Consider the following 22061-nt stretch of genomic DNA (forward strand, 5'->3'; position numbering starts at 1 on the left):
CCCTGGTGGCTCAGTGGTTAACAGATCTGACTAGCATCCATGAGGACTCAGGTTCGATCCCTGGCCTCGCTCAGTGAGTTAAGGATCCAGCGTTGCTGAGAGCTGTGGTGTAGGTCACAGATGTGGCTCAGATCCTGTGTTGCTATGGCTGTGGTATAGGCCAGTGGCTACAGCTCTGATTCTACCCCTAGCTGGCGAACCTTCATATGCTGCAGTTGTGGCCCTAAAAAGCAAAAAAAAAAAAAAAAAAAGAAAAAGAATTGCAAAGGGCCTGTGCCAGAATAGCTTCTGTGCCCTTCTGTAGAATCGGGATGAGAGGTAAGACATGGCACCCCTTTGCTGGACTAAAAACAGTGTCAGTCCTGCTTTGGGGGAGGGGTTTATACAAGAGAAAGGTAACTGAGAATTCTACATTGTAGTGAATGTGGTTTTCTACATTTATATAATATTTTATTGAAATGAATTATTACTCTTTTTAATGCATTATTATATTCTCTTTTCTTACAGGGTCCAGATCATCAAACAATTTTATTTAACCATGGTGCAGTTCAGAATATTGCTCACCTACTAACCTCAGCATCTTACAAAGTAAGATGTTAAGAATTATGGCCAGATTTTTATACTTTATTTTTTATTTCTAGAGTCTTGACCTAGAAAGAGGGCTACATATTTATTTCTCCTTTGGTAGATATTGTGATCAATCACAATTACTAAAATTACTGTATTTTATCAGTAAAATGTTATAGGACATTGTTTTACCCTTAGAATGCTCTTTAAAAAAAAAATCTACTCTTGCTTATCCATTTATTTTCAGGATATGGTTGTGGTATAGGTTGCTCTTGATTTTTACCTATGATCATTAGTAGTCTCTTCTGGTACCGTGTCATTGCCAAAGTTGTATGTGAGGTCATGGCTTGAAGTATGTAGAAGCTGTGCTTGCTATATTAGGAAAGACTTTGGATTTTCTATTTGAAACCTTTATTTAGCCATAGTAACTCAAACTTACAGGATATACCCACATATACATCAACATTTAAAATGTGTTCTATTTTGTATTTTGAGTTTTTAAAAAGTCAAGGGTTTTTTAGACCTAATTAAATTTTCTTTACTGTCTTTTATGTATTAGTAAGCAGTGTCATGATATACTATCGGGCATTAAGTTAAAACTTTGGCATTTCATTGTTGTCCAACTGGTGAGTTGTAGCAAATATTGGGACATTGTCTTTATTGTGTCACATTAGAACTAAGTATTTCAGGAATTTCCTGCAGAGCAGAAAAGTGGTCATTTTTGTCTGCTCTTTTGGTCTTTAGCTTTATTGCAGGTATGGCCTGCTAATATGTATGTTTTCCCTACCTCAAACACCCAAAGTTAGATCTTGGTGAAGATTTCACAAGGATAGGACTGGGGAATGGAACCAGCTTGAAAGTAGCCAGAGGCAAGGGAAGGAAATGATTACTGAGAGCTGTTTCTTCTTCATCTTCTAGCTTCATTAACTCTCCCAGTTCTTCCTCCATTTCTTTCTTTTCTTTTCCACATTAGACTTCTTTATACCGTGACAAATGACGGGTTATGGAAGGAAAAAAGTTTTGGTAACATTACTCTTACCAAGATTTACTCCTCTGTCAGAATATCATGAATATATTCTAGGTTCCACCTTTGGGCCCACACTCATGCTGCCCAGGTGAGGCACAGGGCTTCTTCACACCTCAGCTGCCTATCCTGTCGATCTCAGTCTTCATGTAAGAACATGCATAGGCTCAGGCTTGGAAGTGAGCATTAGATCTTCCAGTGAAAACCGAAAACATAAAGAATGAAAAATAGGAGCTCCTGCAAATTATAATATATGTCGTATGTGGTCAAGAGTTTGGGCCCTTGATATCATCCCAGACCAGTTACCTAGTTTTGAGGCATAGTAGCACAATTCATAGGCATTTCAAAAGTTAAATTGGAGTTCCCTTTGCGGCTCAGCGGTGGTCAACCCAACTAGGATCTGTAAGGACGCGGCTTTGATCCCTGGCTTTGCTGGGTGGATTAAGGATCTGGCGTTGCCGTGAACTGTGGTGTAGGTCGCAGACGCGGCTCGGATCTGGTGTTGCTGTGGCTGTGGCGTACCGTGGATGTGGCCCTAAAAAGCAAAAGCAAAAAAAACCCAAAAAACAAAAAAACAAGTTAAATTAGTCCTTTTTCAATCCTTTTCAAACTTTTATTATAACTTTCTGTCCTCTCTTGTTCTCTTCCACACCCCTATCTCTATCATCACAACTACAAGAGTACTCTTTTTTTGGGGTGGGGGGATGTCTTCTCTTCAGTTCTCTGGTTCGTAATTTGGGAAAAAGAAATGTCTCACTTGAAAGGCAATTGGTAGTTAATTATTATTAACTTCCCTTTGCCTTATTACCAACATTGTGTTTTTTACATTGTTCTTTTAAATTTGATTAAGGATTTACCTAGTTCAGTTTTAGTTGCTGCTTCTTCACTGATTTTTCTTTTTTGTTACTTCAAAATTGATGTTAACATTTTATGATTTTAACTTACTAAAGTAAGGTCTTTTTTTAATTCCCTCGAGTCCTTCCTCTAGTACTTTAAGCAGATTTAAATAGTTATTTCTTCAGAAGAGTCTAGATCCCGAGACATTAAAATTCATATTTGCAAAATTAATGTAGATGCTTTGTTCATTTATTCTTACAGGTTCGAATGCAAGCACTGAAATGCTTCTCAGTTTTAGCTTTTGAAAACCCCCAGGTATCGATGACCCTGGTAAATGGTAGGCTGGAACTTTCAGTGACACCTACATGATTTAATTTATGAACTTTGTAGATTTAAAGAATCCTTAATCCTTATTGTTTGTTTTATTTCTAGTTTTGGTTGATGGAGAATTGTTACCACAAATTTTTGTGAAGATGTTACAGAGGGATAAGCCTATTGAGATGCAGCTCACCTCAGCAAAATGGTAAAAATCAAGCCAGTGGGAAGAAAGAGTGCTTTATCAATTTAGAATATTTTTTGGACAGCCTCATTAGCTCACTTTCAATCCCCATCTTCTTTTGGGATTTTAAAATTTGAAAGTTATGGAGTTATCTCACATTTTCTTAAATGGATGTAAGTGGTGTACTTGGTTTACTGCTAGTAGCTTGCAGGACAAGAACTCTCTTATAACATCTAAGACTGTCTACAGAAAATTATTTCGTTACATTCCCTTTTCCTTGTGTTTCAATTGAAATAAAACAGATCAGATTTAACCAACATATATTAAGCTAAGTATTATGCCAGGGAAATGTTAAAGTAGAGAAATAGTGAGAATTAATTGAAGTTAATGACCAAGACATGATTTCGGAGAATGTGACTTCCTTGTCTTTAGAAAAATGAAGATTCCCTATAGAGATATGACCATGTATACAATAATTACTTAAAGTTCTTATTAGCACAATTTCTGGATCATAGAAACATTCAGTAGGTGTTAATTCTGTAATTATCAATGTGCAAATATGCTATAGATTTAGCACCTGTTGTGTAGGCTTCTGTGCTAAATGAATGGTTTAGTTTAGTATTTAAGAAGCTATGGTTCTCCTGACTAGGATCCATGAGGACACGGGTTTGATCCCTGGCCTTGCTCAGTGGGTTAAGGATCTGGCGTTGCTGTTAGCTGTGGTGTAGGGCACAGATGAGGCTTGGATCCCAAGTTGCTGTAGCTGTGGCATAGGCTGGTGGCTATAGCTCTGATTCGACTCATAACCTGGGAACCTCCATATGCTGCGGGTGCAGCCCTAAAACAGCAAAAAAAAAAAAAAAAAAAAAAAGCTAATATTTTGGCCAGAATGAGGAGTTTTCAGTGAATTACTCATGCATCATGAATTTTGTTTTCTGTTTGTTTTCATTATTTGTATTTTTATTCGTCTGCTTTTTGTCTTCAAGACTGAATATATGCCTTTGTGTTGGTAAGGTAATGCTCTCATGGAACTGACAATGTGGTCATAAACCTTAAGATAATGATGACAGCTATAATGAATTCAATTCCTACAAGTAAAGAATGTTATCAATTTGTTTATAGCTTTCTCTAGAAGCCAGAACATGGAGTGTTACAGTTTTTTTTTCTCCAGCTTACTAAAGGAATCCAATTCAGAAAGGAAATTCATTGTTTCTTAAGTGCATAGTGTTCAGTACCTGCTTAGGGAGTACAAAGTAATTTTATTCTTTTTCAAAGCAGGATATGATTGTGAGGATAAATTGTTTTTCAGTAGAACCAAATCATTTACTAATTCTCAAGGCCTAACCTTTGATTAGTTAGTTAATATCTTAGGGGTAGCTCTAAATGTTGCAGGTTAAATGCTGCTTCTGTGATACTTGTACTACTGCTGTTGAAGTTGGAATATCCCAGTTTAACTTCATTTAAACTTAGATATTTTAAGTTTTTTTATTACAGAAAATTTCAAACATAAAAAGTGTAGAGAAATAATTTTGTAGGTATCTTAAAAATATGTAGTTTACTGTATACATATATTAGATAGTTTTCTTTGACTAGTAAAATTAATAGAACTTCAGATAAAGGAGTATCAAAACCTTCTTCCTCAATATAAGTGAGAGTAGTTGTTCTTTTTTCTTGCTCATAAAATTTTAAAGACAAGTAAGTTTTTTGTTTGTTTTTGTTTTTTAAGCTTTAAAACACAAGCAAAAACTTAATTTTTGCCGTCTTATTCCAGTTTAACATACATGTGTAGAGCTGGAGCAATTCGGACAGATGACAACTGTATTGTATTAAAGGTGAGCTAGTTAATTCTTTCTAAAAACATGTGAGAATTATCCAGTCATATAAGTGTTGAATATAAATACTGATACTCCCATTTCTTTTTACACACTTGTCACTATGGTATATATACATAGCATAAAATAATATTAAAACACCATGCTTTTCAATGGAATGACAGGTAGTTTAAAAAATTGGTGTTTGGGGAGTTCCCATTGTGGCACAGTGGAAACGAATCTAATTAGTATCCATGAGGATGAGGGTTCAATCCCTGGCCTCACTCGGTTGGGGATCCAGCACTGCCATGAGTTGTGGTGTAGGTCACAGACACGGCTTGGATGCTACGTTACTGTGTCTATGGTGTAGACTGGTAACTGTAGCTCCAGTTCAGCTGCTAGCCTGGGAACGTCCACATGCTGCCAGTGCAGCCCTAAAAAGAAAAAAATTGGTGTTTGATGTGTTTTGAAAGTAATTCTTTCCTTGTCGAATCTTTTTCATTTTTATAGTAATCAGGATATAGAAGTTGTAAAAATATTTAAAATTCAGGTTAGGTAGAAAATATATTTTAGTCCTTTATTTTCATTAAGTTTGCAACACAGTTTTGTAGTCAAGCAATTCACTAATTCTACGGTTAAAGACTTTATATCACCCTCATGGCAGATAATCAAAAGGCCTAACAAGGAAGAATAAATAAATAACATATGAAAGCAGTCATCTTATTTTGGTGTGTCAAATGCAACAAGAACTAAGAAAAACCCAGATAAAAGACTAGTCCTAAAATTCCTAAGACCTGGATTCTGGCCTTGGAATTCTTTATTTTTTTGGTGCTTCAGACTCCTAATTATGAAAGTGGAAGCAGTGATTCCTGCTTATCTGTCTCACAGGCTTATTGTGAGAATAACAATATATTTAGTAAATTAAACATCTTATTAGTTATAAAGAACAGAACAACTGTAAATAAACTGATAACTTGTCATTTTATGAATATGAGATCTCTCATTATCAGTGTTTAAAATGAACCCAAGGATAAAGGCATATTAAGAAGATTAATGTTTCCTCTTAGTCTTTGGTGAAGCAAGATGATTAATTTAATGAGATCTGAGACCCATAAGTAAATAGCACTTTCATGCCCTTACTCAACTGCTCTACCTCTTATTTTCTTTCTCTTTGGTAAACTAGGTTAATAGTATCTTCTTTGTGTAGTAGTTGTGAGCATTAAATTCAGTAATCCATGAATATGTGGTATTGATAAATGTTGCTAACTGTTCAAAGGGAAGTAAGAATAAGGCTTTCTTCTTGGAAGGTTAGGGTTGTGTTTTACAGCCTGAACCAGTCTGGTAGAAAGTCAGTGTGAACAATAACGTAGTAAAGTTATAATAGGAATTCAGAAAAGAACAGAGCATAGTTCACTGCAGTAGTGTAGTGGAAAGGCTCCCTATAATTCTAACATTTCAGTTTCTATTTCCACATTATCCTTTAAACTGGATTTATCAGCCTTAGAAATATAAATAAAATAGGATATTTTTATGGAGAATCTAATGTAGATAAATTACCAAGACCAGTGCCAAGATTTTTCAAGGACCTCAGAAGTAAAAATTGGACTAGTAGATGTCAGTCATTCCAAGGAGTTCTTTGGAGAACCTAGGAAATGTGATTGATGCCACTTGGATTATAGAACTGATGGAATCTGAGTAATGGTAAGGTCACTGAATTTTTAAAGCCGTATTTTGGTTTTACAATTGTAGGTATTAATCTCTAAACAAAGATTAAAAGTTATCCCAGCCATGAGAGTTTCCATTGTAGCTCAGCGGGTTTCAAACCTGACTAGTGTCCATGAGGATGCAGGTTTGATCCCTAGCTTCGCTCAGTGGGTTAAGAATCCAGCATTGCTGTGAGCTTGGTGTAGGTCGCAGACATGGCTTGGACCCCACATTGCTGTGTCTATGGTATAGGCCAGCAGCTAGAGCTCCAATTCAACCTCTATCTAGCCTGGGAGCTTCCATGTGCCGCAGCTATGGCCCTAAAAAGCAAAAAAAAAAGTCATCCCAGCCATGTCACTCATTAAGAAAAAGATAGCATACTTTTTCTAAGGCACTATCATTCCTGATTAAACTGTTGGATGTCTTTTAAGTAAATAAATACATAGATAGGACAGAAGCATCAGAAATGATTTATTAGAAATTCTTAAATGTCTTTTGTAAGGTTATACAAAAAAGCTTCAGTCTTATCCATCACTGAAGCCTCATTAGAGTGTGCATTAATATGCTTTGATTGTACAATTAGAGTTTAATGTGCAGCATAAATGATTAATATGCCCTGAATTTTGTTTGTTTTTGCATTCCAACAAAACCTTTTACTCTGAAAGTCTTTGTTGAAACATTTGGTCACAAACATGACTCCCAGTAAAAACCATTGGGTTGATTTAGTTACTGTATGATCTCCATCATGCTTTTGCCTTTACCAACAAGCAAATAATTAATTTCACTACATTCCAGACATTGCCTTGTTTGGTTCGAATGTGCAGTAAGGAGAGGTTACTAGAGGAGAGAGTTGAAGGAGCTGAGACACTCGCCTATCTGATCGAACCAGACGTTGAGCTCCAGAGAATCGCTAGCATTACTGATCACCTCATTGCCATGCTTGCGGACTATTTCAAGTATCCCAGCTCAGTGAGTGCCATCACTGATATTAAAAGGGTATGTTCTCTTTTCCTTTTCAGCAGCTCAAGAGAGGGATTTTTAAAAAGATTTTCTTGCTGTTCATCACTTTGAACCAATGGATAATGGTAGTTCAAAACCCTTTTAGATAAAGGAATCTTATGCCTTTGGTAATGTAGATGATGTCTCAGAAAGGGCCTAAAATAACCTTCATTGACATTTGTATAATGTTCACTGCCCTTTATATTTTGAAGTTACGTTTCTACTCTTCCTTCAGTAGTACTGTTTTTCCAGTAGAAGTGAAGGGTTATATTGAACCTGCTGTCTTATCTCTTTTTCCTCTGGCTACTTGCTCACACCTCACAGTACAAAGATATGAGTGAGTACTAACTATGGCCTCATGAACACCCTTAGGTGACCATCCCAGCAAGGCAGATAGAACACTTTGATAGACATGAGAGTGAGGAAACATACAAACTTCCAGCCTATGCATGTGCAAATCATTTAACTATTATATAGATTAACCCTTCTGTTAGTTTTTCCATTTTATTTCCATCATAGTAAAACTGGAATAATAATAATTTTTAAATGGTGTTCTAAAATTTAATATTAGTTGTTTCATCATCTTTATTTTTGGTGATAGATTATCCAATGATTTCTGACATGCAAGTATAGATACTAAATTCATAAGAAAGAAATTTTTATATGTTAATAAATATGTGATTTTTTTCATAGTATATTAGTCCAAGACAGTATTCTGCTATATGTTTTGACTGGAAAGTAATAAAGACATAACAGATATTTTTGAACTTACACATCAAAATGAGTGTTGTATATTGGGAGGTTCCTCCCAGAATCCATCAGTGCCTGCTTCAATCAAAAATATTTTTGGAGAAGTTTCTGTTGTGGCTCAGCAGTAATGAACCCTACTAGTATCCATGACGATGCAGGATTGATCCCTGGCCTCACTCAGTGGATTAAGGATCTGGTGATGCTGTGAGCTGAGGTGTAGTTTGTAGACGTGGCTCAGATTCCATGTTGCTGTGGCTGTGGTGTGGGCTGGCAGCTGTAGCTCCAGTTCAACCCCTAGCCTGGGAACTTCCGTATACTGTGGGTGCGGCCCTAAAAAAGACAAAATTGATGAAAATACATCAGGGTTTTCTTGTTAGTACTCTACTCAGTTCTTTAGGAATTCTCAAAAGAAGGTTTCAGAATATTGTGAACAACATCTACAAGTTTGCATAAAGGTGAACCTTTCCAAGGCACTTCATTTGGAAAAAGTTTTAATCATTTGGATGAGTAAGTTATAGCTCTTAATTATAAAATTATTTATTGCTATGCCTGGTATTTTTACTCTATTTAGTCACTGAAATTGTCCTGAGAATATACCTCTCATTTTTTGTGGTAGTTTGATGATAAGTATATGGAAGAATTGATAACTAAGAAAGCCAGTTATGCATATGAAAAGGTAACATTCTTTCATATCAGTAAGTAATTTTAATGAGTTTATCCCCCGGAAAGCCCCCTGAACAAATTCTCAGATAGCTTTAATAGGTTGTAATGATTACCATGATCTATTGTTTATTAAAGATTTTTACAAAGGTTTTCCTGTTTCTAAAAGCTTTTTAAATACTGGAGTTATGCTAGCACTACTCTTAATGTTGGGAAAACCTAAAAATACTATCACAGTAGCACTCAAGTTATCAGCTGTTTTCTGGGGGTAGAAAGGCCTCAGTGTGCCTCGATTTTTGAGGAGAGCATTTCAGACGGGTGTAAGCAAGCATCAGAGCCACACTAAAGCCACCATTGAGAATCACTGAATTTTTAGGGCTCAAAGGTTCGCAAAGATTTTTCATATGCTAGTGTCAAATTTTAGGCAGAAGCAGATCGCAAGAATTCCAGGTTATGTTGACACAAACACAACAGGGTCTCAGTCATGTGAGTAGAACCCTAAAATAACCAGCACTAATATGCTAATAGTTGTTAAAGAGTTTTTTCCTTCAACTCTGCTGGATTAGTTTATTGAAAATTTCATTTGTGGACTGGGTTGGAACATGTCTTTTTTTTCCCTCCCATAGCTTGATCATGACTTAAAGCATGCTCATGAACTTCGACAGGCTGCATTCAAGCTCTATGCCTCTCTTGGAGCAAACGATGAAGACATCCGGAAGAAGGTGAGTCTGGGAGAGGGGCGTCCCCCAGTCCTGACAGCCAGCAGGCAGGGAGTGACGTCAACCTGAAAGTCGTGGTGAAGAGCACTAACAGTGACTGTTTGAATATAATAAAGCAGAGTGACTAAAGCATAATTGAAGAATGAATGGGACCCGGATTTGGGGGGTTGTTTGTTTTTAGAACATAGAGTGGCATGGCCGTGCTGGAATGGCAAATAACTGGCGTGCTTTTTTGTGTCATTAATATGGATTATTATGTTGCACATTTTTGCATGTGTTCTGATAAAAATCAATTCTAGCACTGTGAAGCTTCAGACACCTTGAAAGACCTAACACTAGAATTGTAAATGTTATTTATGGAAATACTTTCCAATGCCATTGAGAAATTCAAATCTCTATTGTATATTGTTCTTTGATATGTGGCTTAGTTATGTTTTGATTTTTTTTGCTACTGTGCAAGTTTTATGTGAATAAAATCTTTGTGGAATAATGATTTTATGTTTAGTGAGTGGTCATCTGAATTTTCCAGCTTCCAAAAAAATGTGTCACTGGTATAGCACCTTATGTTACTACAGCCTAGTCCAAACACTGAGCTCATGTTCTTTATAAGACTAGTTCTAAACAGGAAGTATAGTGCTAAGCTCTGATCTGGCTCCCTCCACAAACCAGAAGGCTGAAGCTTATCACTCAAAAAAAAGTATATAATCTAATAAATTATACACAAGACTTTTAGGAACACTAGTAAATTAATTCATATGTTCTGTCTTGGTGAGCCATAGCAGAAGGAGCAAACCGTGCATTATTTATTGAACATGGCAGTTTACTAAATCTCCCCATCCTGTATTGGTACTATAAGGATCCCTGTGAGAAAAATCACGAAGTATTGGGACTTTAACATGATTTAGAGAAGTACTTTGGGCTTGTAGAGAGAGAAGTATGGAATTAACTGTAGGTTTATTGAAATAAATTGAACTGTTCTTAGAGAAAATTGAGATCAACAGCAGTAAGATTATATATACAAGTAGCTTTGAGTTAAAATCATTTCAGAAAACACAACTAAGCTGAATGTTTTTCACGTACCTCAGTTTAATTCAGTTAACAAGATGTTTTTGACTTGAAGTGTTTTAGTAAGTACCTGAAAATCCTTTCTGACACCTCTAAGCTTTCATTTTTAAACTGTTACTTCATGGCAGACCTATCAGTGATATGATATTCCCTGTGTCTACACATGATTTATGGATATTGATATTCATATGCTTCATTTAGTTTAGGTACGTGGTGTATTGCAAGGGAAGAGGCTTTTATGGCAACTCATACAGATACAACATTTTTTAAAAAATGACATGGACTGTATAACTTAAATACGTAATGATTTGTTTTGGGATGGTTATTAGGGCCCATTGGGGAGAGGAGAAGTATTTTACCCGTTTTTAGCTCAAGAAGGCCATGCCATGGACTGAAAGGGAGATAGATAGTTGGATCATAATGGGGAGGGGGGAAATAGGATGTCCATTTGTACTTCTTTGTACTTTTTTGTTAATAAACTGTTGTTTTGGAATTAATGACTTTAATTTGTGATATCATGTTCTAGAAATACTTGCAGCATAACAGTCTGATGATCAGTAGTCTATTAAAACTTGTATTTATAATATGTATAATTTCCTGGTAAGGCTATTCATGGTAATTTCTGTAGAAAGATGACAAATAAAGAATAAGTTATAATTATTATAGTTTTTTGTGTGCTGAAGAAAAGATACTATGATATGCTTATATAATGGGGATTATATAGAGTTTTTAGGAAGATATTTAATTTCTGGGAAATTAAGTGAAGAGTTTACAGTTCCTAGCAACTACTGGAGAGAAATTGTAAAATGGAAAATATAATTTTGTGATAAAATCTGCATAAAAATGGTTCTTAGGAGTGGAGAACTCTTATTTTCAGTGTATAAAAATGATAAATAACTTTTGAATGCATTTATTTCTATTCTATTTTTTGTTGAAATAATTATTTGGATAGATTTTTGTTTACTTTCTCAATGGGATATTTATTTACCTTTTTCACTTATATCTTAATGAACTTTGTATTTCTTTTTTTGGTGTAGATTCCTGAAGTACAGTGTTTTATTATTATTATTTTTTTTAATGCAGTTTTTATACTTGCCAAGATGGAATTTCAGTACTGAGTTAATGAGTGGAGAATCTCTGAAAAAAATTCCAAGAACTATAGCAATTTCTACCCTACCCCCTCCATCCCACCCCGCATTAGACAAAACCAACAAAAAGGCTTTTTGTTTGTCTCAAGATAAAAATATGTGAAGTGTTCAGTTCATTTGCCTTTTAAATTGAAAATGGGGTGTAATTCAGTAAATACAAGAAATAACTTATCCCATGGCCCTATTATGACCAGTTAAGGAAATGAGGCAGAATTAAGAAGACAAAACTAGAGCAAAGAGAGATAATGAAAGGTATATACAGCAGTAAAGGAGAAAGACAGATAGGCCTTCTCTCTTCATAGAATCATGACTCTATCTTATTACTTCTAAAGATTTTTAAAGGCCTGCTGTGATTTCATTTCTTGGTACCTTCTCTCTGGGCCACACAAAATTCAGCTGAAGACTGAATATGACCTATGCGTCGGAGATCTACCAGTCCTGTTTTGAAGCAGTGTTGGTATGTTTCCATTAAAGAAACCAACTGTGTAACAGTCCCTGGAACCTCATAAACACTCAGTAAATATTGTTGAATGAATACAGAGAGATACATGTAGAAATGCAGAAATCATAGAATGACATTTTCTTTAAAATGCCTGGATCTTTCTGTATCCTTCAGTGCAGAGCAGAGTTGATATTCTAATTCCTAGCTTGGCATCCTTTATCATTCTGTGGCATACCTACAAATTTCCTCATTTCCTGTGATGTCCTGTCAGTCAAAGAGGGTGGAAAGAGCCCTGTGGTGAGAGTGGAAAACATTACTATTGGCTGTGACATGAAGAGGGAGAAGAAGCCCAAGGAAAGATGAAAGACCACTCAGCTTGACACCAGATGTGGCCTGGCCATATTAAACTTAGAATTAATTCCAGAATTTTGGTTAGGAAAAGCAAGGGCAGAGCAGGAATTCAGAGCTCAGTGAAAGACGGGCCCAGAGCACATTAGCAGTAATTGCACTGACAGCAATGCCAGGTAAAAATTAGCTGTAATCTCTGCCAGGGGGAAAGTCTGGTCTCTAATGATAGCCTTTATTATCACATATTAATGCTGATTCAGAAGCAAAAGTTCAGTTTACAGGGACAGTATCAAAGAAGTTAAAATAACTAACAAATTATTTCAGGTACTGGCATCTCAGTTAGAATCCCATTCAGATGGTTAAGTCATGCAGAGGCAGCAGCGGCAAACAGTCCTGTTATTACGAAGCTGATTGTTTTATAACAAAGAATTGCTTTTACAAAGGCCATCACTTGATCGGTACCTGCTGATCATCAATTAGGTTGGAAATTTAAAAGGATTGTCTCTCTTTTACTTTGTTTAAGGGGCTTTGTAGAATTTATCAGAAAGTGTAAATTGAGGAAAATTAGTTTTAAATATAATTAAAATTCAAGGAAATTAGTAAACTTAACAGGATGTTGTCTTTATTTTTGATAAAAAATAAAACATGACGTGGAATTGTAGTACTTGTTGTAGCCTTTGCCCCTTTGAGATATCTGGACTAATGGAATCTTTCAGAGAGCTTTTCCTTTTGGATTTTGAGAACTTGTATTTTAGCTGGAGATCCCTTTTGAGGAACTAGAATGTAAGCTCATTGAGGGCAGGGAATTTTTTTTATGTTTTGTTCCTCACTGTATTCCCAGCATCTATAATATTGTTGGGTGCATAGTTGGCTCTTAATAAATATTTGAAGAATGAATGGATAAATGGAAAAAATGACTGGGCAAACAAGCGCATAAATGAATCATATTGCAAAATTTCATTGTTAAGCACTATTAATTACATTATATATGGGCCTCTCTGCATTAAGAACTTTCATAACTTTACCATCAATTTTATGAGTATGTGAAGAGAGGAGATTTAAAATCTGATCATATAGGCAAGAGGTTTCATTATACTTGGCATAGAGAATGTGTAGGAAATTCCCATTTTCAAGAGGCAGACAATCCCAAGGGCGTGTCTTCCGTTTACTTTGATATAAAGCAAAGAGGACATGTTTTATGGTATATACTTGTTAATTTTGAAATAATTTTTACTATTATTTCTTAGTTTTTTACTTTCTAAATATGTGAAATTTAAAAATAATAGCATTTTTGAGTGTGACTCTGGGCCAGTTTTTTTTCCTCTAGGGGTAAAAGTACAATTTGATTTATAGAAATTAGCCCTATTCTCAGGAATCAACCTATTCTGTAAAGTTAGGTTGATATGCACCTGTATAAAATACATTCCTGATTAATAAATGTCAGATTTTTAGGAAAACCAGAATTAATAGAAGTCATTAGTATAACACCTCAACATAGATTGATTGAATTGCCTGCATTGTGTAAACATTGTCAGATGAGTGTGGGGGGAAAACAGTAAGATGAGATTAAGAGCAATAAAGACACAGCCTTAATACTCTGCATTTATAATAAAACCTCAGTAAGTCAGAGAAAAGTAAAGAATGGCCAGTAAGAATTTAATAGGGGCTCAAAGAATTACTAATTAAAATGGACATGGTGATATCAATAGATCTATTCTTAAATCAATTTGAAAATTAATAATTTAGTATTTTAATATTTTCTATCTTCAAGAATCAAAAACATAAAACCTTAAGTTTTTGTTCCTTGTAGGGGGGAAGAAACCAGTTACAGTGGTTTTTACATGACATGTATGAGGAAGGTAGCCAAGGGTGGGATTTTTATCTTTTTAAACTGAAAAAAAATTTTTTCTGGACAACTTTTTTGAGAAATAGAAGCAGAGAAAAATAAGACAAGGAAGGGAAAATAAAGAAGAATGAGAATTTTTGTCTTCTACCCTCTTTTTCCCAGCAAAGGAAGTTATATCTGCAAGGACATTGTAAAGATGAGATATGATATATTTAAAATATTTAGTGTGGTGCCTGTAGGTACTCAATAAATGGAAGTGTTTATTAGACTATCTTAAATACATTAGAAGATTAAAAATAAACATATTTTTAAGTGTATTAGGAGAAAAGCTGAACAATGTTGGGGCACAAATAAAAAAGGTTTACTGTGAAGACAGTGATTTTATGCTACAAATTTCCAAGACTAATAGTTATTCATTCTAGTAAAAAGAATATTTATGCTTCTGAAGCATAGGCTCTTTCTTTAGTTTCTCTTTTATTGATGACAAGATGTCTTCTTATTCTTATAATTACATTTTTAAATATATTTAAAATATTTTTTTTCAAAACTCTTTGTTGCTATGGCATGCCCTCTGAAGCACCAAATATAATTTTGCTTTGCTTGGAGTTAAATAGGATGTACAATATAAATCAATAATTTGTTAATATTATAGGTGGTGAATATCTTGAGAAAAGTGAGGAGACCAAATTCTGTCTAACTTCACTTATCTAAATATTACTACTGTCTATGATTGCCATAGATGTCACTTCTCCAAAGGGTCATCATTCATAGGAAGCCATATCCCAAATACCTAAGTTCAAATTTTGAACAAATGTAAATCAATGTTTTTGAAGTTATATGATTTGTAAAATTAGGTCAGTTTTAAAAATATCTTTCTGCTACCTCAAAAATTTGATAAGTATTTCACTGAACATTTTAATAATTTGTTATAGGTTGACTTTATTACGAGTTGGTCTCTGTAACAGTGTAATTGTACCATGAATTTATGTTTTTTAATATTTTGTGAAGTTCAATAATTCTGAATCGTCATTTCAAAAGTACGCTGTCAAAATTCTGTATTTTATCTCTGCCATGAAATCAGGCAGATGCAAAGAATTATTTCTGAGCCTTAGCTGACATGTTGAAACAAATGCCTTGAACATTTCGAAGGTTTTCAACGGTACTACAGAAGTAGCACCCTTCAGGACTTGATTCTGCTACTGAATAACAACAAATTCTTTCAGAATTCAGAATTCCTTGACTTAGTCTGTGGTTAAATTGTTAGTTATCGTCTGAAAGCTAATCTACCAAAGAATTTTAAATGAACTCTGCAGCATTGATTCATGATGGTAAGTATTTTTAAAGAGTTCACCAGGTTTTGCCACTTGCCCACAGTATTGAGATCCTTGGCCTTCAGCATACTGAAAGAAGCAAACCTGGGAGTGATAATGCTATATACAGAATAGAGGTATTTATAAAATCAAGTAATTTTTGTTTCATTAAATGGGGACATAAAGTTGAGTGTTACACTATTATTTGTGGTGTTGTAGTTGCATAAATCATTGAAAAATTCTTGTTCTTTTTTTAAATAGGAAGTGCATATTGGTTGTTTCATTAATTTATAATCTCATTAAGACAGATGTCTTATAAGCCAAGAAAAGGGCTAAAATATGGTCTATATTAGATCAGTAGAGCTAAAATTAGTGACTTAGTTGGATTTTCAAGAATGTTCTATTTGGGAACAAATGAAATGTTTGGGATGATATAGTATTTGTGGAATAGTAGACCTAGAAAAGATTGCGTTTGTGATGAAGAACCAGGATCATTGCTATACTCTTTTCTATGATTAAAGTGCTAGTACAGGGGTCAGCAAACTAAATCCTATGGGTAATTATTACCTGTGTAATAGTTCTGTAGCCTGTAAGCCAAAATTGATTTGCATTTTTAAATGGTTAGGGGAAAAAAACAAAAGAAGATTATTTTCTGACATGTGAAAAGTAAATTAAGTTTGAATTTGTGTCCATAAAGTTTTTTTTCTCTTTCACACTCTATGTTAAAACTGCATAGCTAAATGATCAGAAACCAGTTTGGTGAAAAAAACCGCTTTTCCCATTTTCCTCTTCATACTGGACTGTAGAAAGAAATGGGGCCCTACCACAGCCAGGGGAGGGGAGGTTGGTTGTCTGACTTCCTGAAAGGGAGGCATTATACCAGTGTTGACGGTATGACTGGATTCCTTCCTACATGCTGATTCCCTTGTTTGAATGATTTTGGCATATAACGGACCTCAGACAAATTGGATGATAACTGTGGCTTTGGTTATGGTAGGAAATGTTAGTACATTCTGTGTATTGATGAGCAGAGTTGCCTGAATAAGATTTTTCACCATGCCAAAGAGGAAAATTAAGACCCAGTTCCCTTCTTAAGCAAATATCAATTCATCCTTTGTTATATACAAAGCATTGTGTTGGTGTTATGGGGCATGTAAAAATCATGTAATTCAAATATTTATGTCAAGAGATAGTCTCTTTGGGAAACCGAATTTAATAGAACTAACTACCAATTATTGAGCACTTAACTATGTGCTGGGCACTGTGCTAATAATCGGTGTTAGCACGTTACCTCCCTTAAACCTTACACAACCTTGTAAGATGGCTACTGCAAATTAGGAAATGAGCAATTTGACTAAGGCCACCCAGCTAGTAAGTGATAGCCCCTACATCATGTCCCAGTCTCTGACTCTGAAACCTATGCCATTAAACCATTTCATTACTTTACTCATGTAAAGTTAAATACCATTACTAGAGCTGAATTATGATATGATATGGCAAGAAATTTCACAGGAGAATGTGTGATAGTCTGAATAGTTGAAAATGCTGTGAATTCAGAGGTCTTAATAGTTTGTATTAAGTGGTTGCAAAGTGTCAGATTCAGAAAATCAGTAGTTTGTGAGTGAAAAGACACATTTGTCCATTTGTTCATTTGGCATTTATGATATACCTCCTCCTGTGTGCTCTGGACTGAAGCAGAAAACTGTTGTGTACCTTGTGGGAGCTTACAATTTAAAGTAGCTAAGGAATGAGGCACTAAATTGCTGTGGAGTTGTGTTACACAGTTTCTGGGGGCAGTACATCATTCAGATCACTGGAAAACAATAAGAGATGGAGGGGGAAGTGTCTAGTACTGTTGTTCGAATAGTCATTTATAATGGTTTTATTTATGTGCTAAAGTAAAAGACTGCAATTCAGCAGCTGTTCAAGTTCTGTTCTGCCATTAAGCTAATGATTGAATTTTACAAATTGAACTCTTATAGAAATTGTTTTTTGCAAATATTTTTTGATAGAGGAAGTGTTGATTAGTTTAGACATTATAAGTACTTCTCACATGTTGTGTTTATATTTTTGGTTTTAGGAGAAGAGAGTTCTCCCACTTTTCCTTAAAGTGTAGGAAAGTTTAGAACTTTTGAGTGTTTCTTCTAAACATTTAACATAAATAAAGTTTCCCAGCTCTTAGGAAGATAAAAAGGGTCCTGAGGTAGAAATTTGAAAATACCACTGAAAAAGACTTAAAAGCAAGAATGAAATATGGAAGCTTAAAAACATGCCCACCATGAGAACCTATTCCTCTTTGTCCTCCACTTGTAAAGTGAAGTGTACTGCTCCCAGGCTTAGTTAAGTATTCTGTAGAAAAATCAGTATGGTCACTTCCTAAAACCTAGGAAGAGTTTGGTTTTTCCGTTTTTAGGGGTAGATCCCTCCCGAGCACCCTAATGAAGCTAGTCAGTCTACCAGATAAACTGGTTGTACCTGTTTATCTCACTCTAGTGTTTAACCCTCCCCCTTCCTCCCAGGCTCTACTTCATTACCAAAACCAGTCAACTGCACTGTCATCTGCTCTCGTATTCATAGAGCTCATCTTAAAAAAAAATGATAAGTTAGGTAAGGGGCAGGGCCTTAAATAAGTGGCCCCAAGGAGGAAAAACTCGAGTGGATGCCCTGGGTCTCATCTGCTTGGACACTTATGAGACTGAAGTGTTGCCATCTACCCCTGTCAGGTTCAGGCCCTCTTGTAGATCCTTTTTCTTGCCAGACCTTCTTTCTGACTTCCGTGTGCCACACTCTGCTGGGCTGCTTAGTTCTTTTTTTTTTTTTTTTTTTTTTTTTTTGTCTTTTTGTCTTTTGTCTTTTGTTGTTGTTGTTGTTGTTGCTATTTCTTGGGCCTCTCCCGCGGCATATGGAGGTTCCCAGGCCAGGGGTTGAATCGGAGCTGTAGCCACCGGCCTACGCCAGAGCCACAGCAACGCGGGATCCGAGCCGTGTCTGCAACCTACACCACAGCTCACGGCAACGCCGGATCGTTACCCCACTGAGCAAGGGCAGGGACCGAACCCGCAACCTCATGGTTCCTAGTCGGATTCGTTAACCACTGCGCCACGGACGGGAACTCCCTGCTTAGTTCTTGTTGCTTTAACTAGACTCTTTCGATGTGGTACTGTATTGTCTTAGATCTTAGATGGCTACTTCTCCTGATTTACAAAGTTAGATTCCAAGTCTTCACCCTTTCTGAACAGTTCTGTCTTGTTATTCTCTGTTGGAAGTCTTTCTAGGAACTTTTCACAGAAGCCCATTAGGAATTAAATTGCATTTGCCTAGATTTATGCATGTTAGCATAAACAATGACATTAAGAAAATCCAGCTCCCTTGACTTAAAGCCCACTTGCTTTGAATTGTCTGAGAAGTTTGGTGACTCCAAGAATCTGCATGGTTTCAGTTCCCAGAATCCTCTGCTTGATCTGGTTTCATTACAGTTCAAAGTACGTTCTGAAGTTTGTAGTACCTGGAAAATGCTTCATCCTGGGTCATGCTGGAAAAAATAGCAGTGTCTTACTTTGTTTTATTTTGTTTAACTCTCTGACCCGTCCAGGTTTTCAGTTTTCTGAGGAAAAGATGGTGTATGACTTGGCCACAACTCAGTTATGGATCCACTAGAGGTCTTGGAGGGCAAAGAAATTCCTTTATAAGCCAAGGCCACTTTTATCTTGTTAATATTCTCATGTGTGCTGTAAACCTTTGCCTTAGGATTACCTGGTTTTTGCATCTTCCCCATGACCCTCTAGGCTGACTACCCTGATCTCCCACAAGGGGTCTCCTGTTCCAAGACAGGGTCCTCAGATCCTGTTCCAATAGATCTTCACTTCCTCCTACAACTGCAATGCCAGAGATTAAAAAAAAAAAAGCTTAGCAAAAGCATATAGTTATTAAGATGCCAGCAGCAAGGTACACAATGCCTAATCTGTTGACCTAAAATATGGTTTAGGGTGCGGCATTTTTTTATATGATAATTCTGGAATTAAATGTACAACCCAGTCCTCTAGAAGAGCAGAGAAAGAGAGATGGCTCCTCTGCTCTGAGGATTCAGTCCACCACTAATACTCCCCCTGGCGAGGCACAGTGTCTGTGTAACAGAGTGCACTCTCTGGCTGGTACACTCACTCTCTCCTTTATTTTAAAGCTGACTCAACAAGCTATGCCACACGGCATATTTGCTGAGCTATGGCTGAGGATTCTCCAACGAAAACCATGAGGCAGAACAACCTCAGGCTCCACTTGGCATTGCTCTTATATCCTAGAAAGACCTGAAGATCCTTTGCGGAGGAAGGGCTTGATTGTCTATCATTATCAAGGCCTTACAGCATGATACTGGGGTTGTTGAAAGGCACCCTGAAGAACATGTTGTATTGTGCTTGGCTTTCCAGCCCCAGATCAGAGAAGCTATCGAGTGCTCTGTTAGACCTTCACATGGGTCAGAGGGCTGTGGCAGCAGCTACTGCTAACTCCTTCTCAGCTGACGTGAACATTTTTTTCTCTCTGGATTTGATTTGAAACCTTTTCTTGCCTCTTATTCACACTTGTATCCTCATTTTAGTCAGTGTATTTACTGTGATGATCCTTTTATCCCTGTATAGATGCTTAGTACATGTGGCTCATTCACACAGCCTCTCAGGGTACTCTTTTGGATTGGAATCCTAGATTCACATTCTGATTTTGCATCATTTTCACCCACTTACTGCCCAACTGATATCTTAATAGAGAAAACAGATGAGACTCTCAAGTAGTGTGCTTTCTGGAATCCTAGCAGGAGTACTGAAGTCCATCTATAACAAATTTGGTTACAAATCTGGGTGTCCTATTGCAGACATTTTGATGGACTATGACCTAAAAAGGGTCACCTTCCAGATAGTTCTACTGCTTTATATCCTAAATCAGAAGAAGATTTTCTAGCTCCATCCCCAAAGTGTCAGCCACCCCACCCCCAGAGAACTTGAAAGAAAGCTCAAAGCTCTACTCTAATGGTGCAGTGACTGACCATTAACAGAGTTCTCCAGTGTCCTCTGGCCTGAGCCTGAGCATTCTCTGGTGAGGTCATTAATGGCCACTTCCCAACCGATAGAAAACGCCACCCCGTTCTTGAGAATGGATGATTTTCCTACTCACCCTTGGTACTTATTCTCTTTGTCTTAAGCTCCATGGCCCCTGTCATTCCTAAAGTGCTCTTGTTGACCTAGATTCAGTACCATGGCACTCATTAAACAGCTGATTGTGCTTGCTTATTCAACACTGTAAGTTTGGAGTTCCCTAGTGGCTCAGTGGATTGTCGCTGCTGTGGCATAGGTTCGATCCCTGGCCTGAGAACTTCTTCATGGCATAGACGCGGCCAAAAATAAAATGAAAGTTTAAAAAATCAATCAATCAAAACCCACTAAGTTTGGCGGGAATAAGAGTACTCCCTCATCATTGTATCCTCAAGTTTTAAAACTCAGTGGGCACTGAGATATTTGCTGAATAGGTAGATGTGGCTGTGTAAATAGGTGCTGTGTCCCTTTTCTTCCTTGCCTGCTCCCTGATTTTGACCCCCTCTGCTGCACTATCTCCACTCTCTTCTGACCAACCTTGCTTCCCATGTCACTTCTGAACAACATAGTTTTGTCCAAATGACTAACACAATTTGTATTTACCTGGTTGCAAAGAGTTGGAGGTAGAATAATCATTGCTTTATCCACTCATTTTACCAAAGGCCCACAGAGGTCAAGAGAGATGCTCAGAAAAGTATAGAGCAAATCTGTATGCCTACACGATGGCTACATCTCTCCTCCTATCTTGGCAGATTCACATTTTTGGTTGCATGTGGCTGGTAAATATCATCCGGAAGCCTCTTTCAAGTCTCTTTCCCGTGCCCAGGTTTCTTGGACACCTGGACCAGTCTAATAGTATCTCTCAGTTTCTAGAGAGTAATTATATGTCCCATCCCTGTCCCCATCCCTGCCCCACCCCCCATCACTTTATTTTCTGATAATGTAATGACCTTCAGTACAGGCAACTGTTTGTTCCTCCCAAGCTATCCCTTTTCATTCTTAAGTAGCAGTTATTTCTAAGCCACTGGAAGGAACTTTCAGGCTTCTGCATCTGACTGCCCAATGTCTGAGTCTTTTGCCCCAGGTTGCAGTTTCCTCCCCATGCTGAAGGTCCTGATTTGACCTTGTCTTTTTCAAGTACAGTGGCTAGTGCTTGGTTGAGGTTACCTGTCAGCCAACCAGTCTTTGAAAGTTGCTATAGCACAAAAGATTAGGTAACTTGCAAAACACTATGATCCCAAAGAACTAGTA

At 36.6% G+C, this 22061-nt stretch overlaps 1 protein-coding gene across 10 annotated transcripts in view; it reads left to right on the plus strand.

Moving 5' to 3' along the window:
* The window catches only part of ARMC8 (armadillo repeat containing 8), a 100941-nt gene that overhangs the window by 45926 nt on the left and 32954 nt on the right, over nt 1–22061 (plus strand). For all 10 annotated transcript variants that reach the window (XM_084989835.1, XM_084989838.1, XM_084989836.1 and 7 more), the window contains 6 exons: nt 508–588; nt 2690–2765; nt 2861–2951; nt 4699–4759; nt 7238–7438; nt 9478–9573. In XM_084989835.1, coding sequence (XP_084845961.1) covers nt 508–588; nt 2690–2765; nt 2861–2951; nt 4699–4759; nt 7238–7438; nt 9478–9573 — 606 coding nt within the window. The remainder of the gene's footprint in view (nt 1–507; nt 589–2689; nt 2766–2860; nt 2952–4698; nt 4760–7237; nt 7439–9477; nt 9574–22061) is intronic.

The sequence above is a fragment of the Sus scrofa genome, chromosome 13, assembly GCF_054392235.1.
Source record: "Sus scrofa isolate SSC_HxYL_T2T_F1_AM1 chromosome 13, Sscrofa_HxYL_maternal_Yorkshire_Landrace_v2.0, whole genome shotgun sequence".
In the NCBI taxonomy this organism is placed as follows: Eukaryota; Metazoa; Chordata; class Mammalia; order Artiodactyla; family Suidae; genus Sus; species Sus scrofa.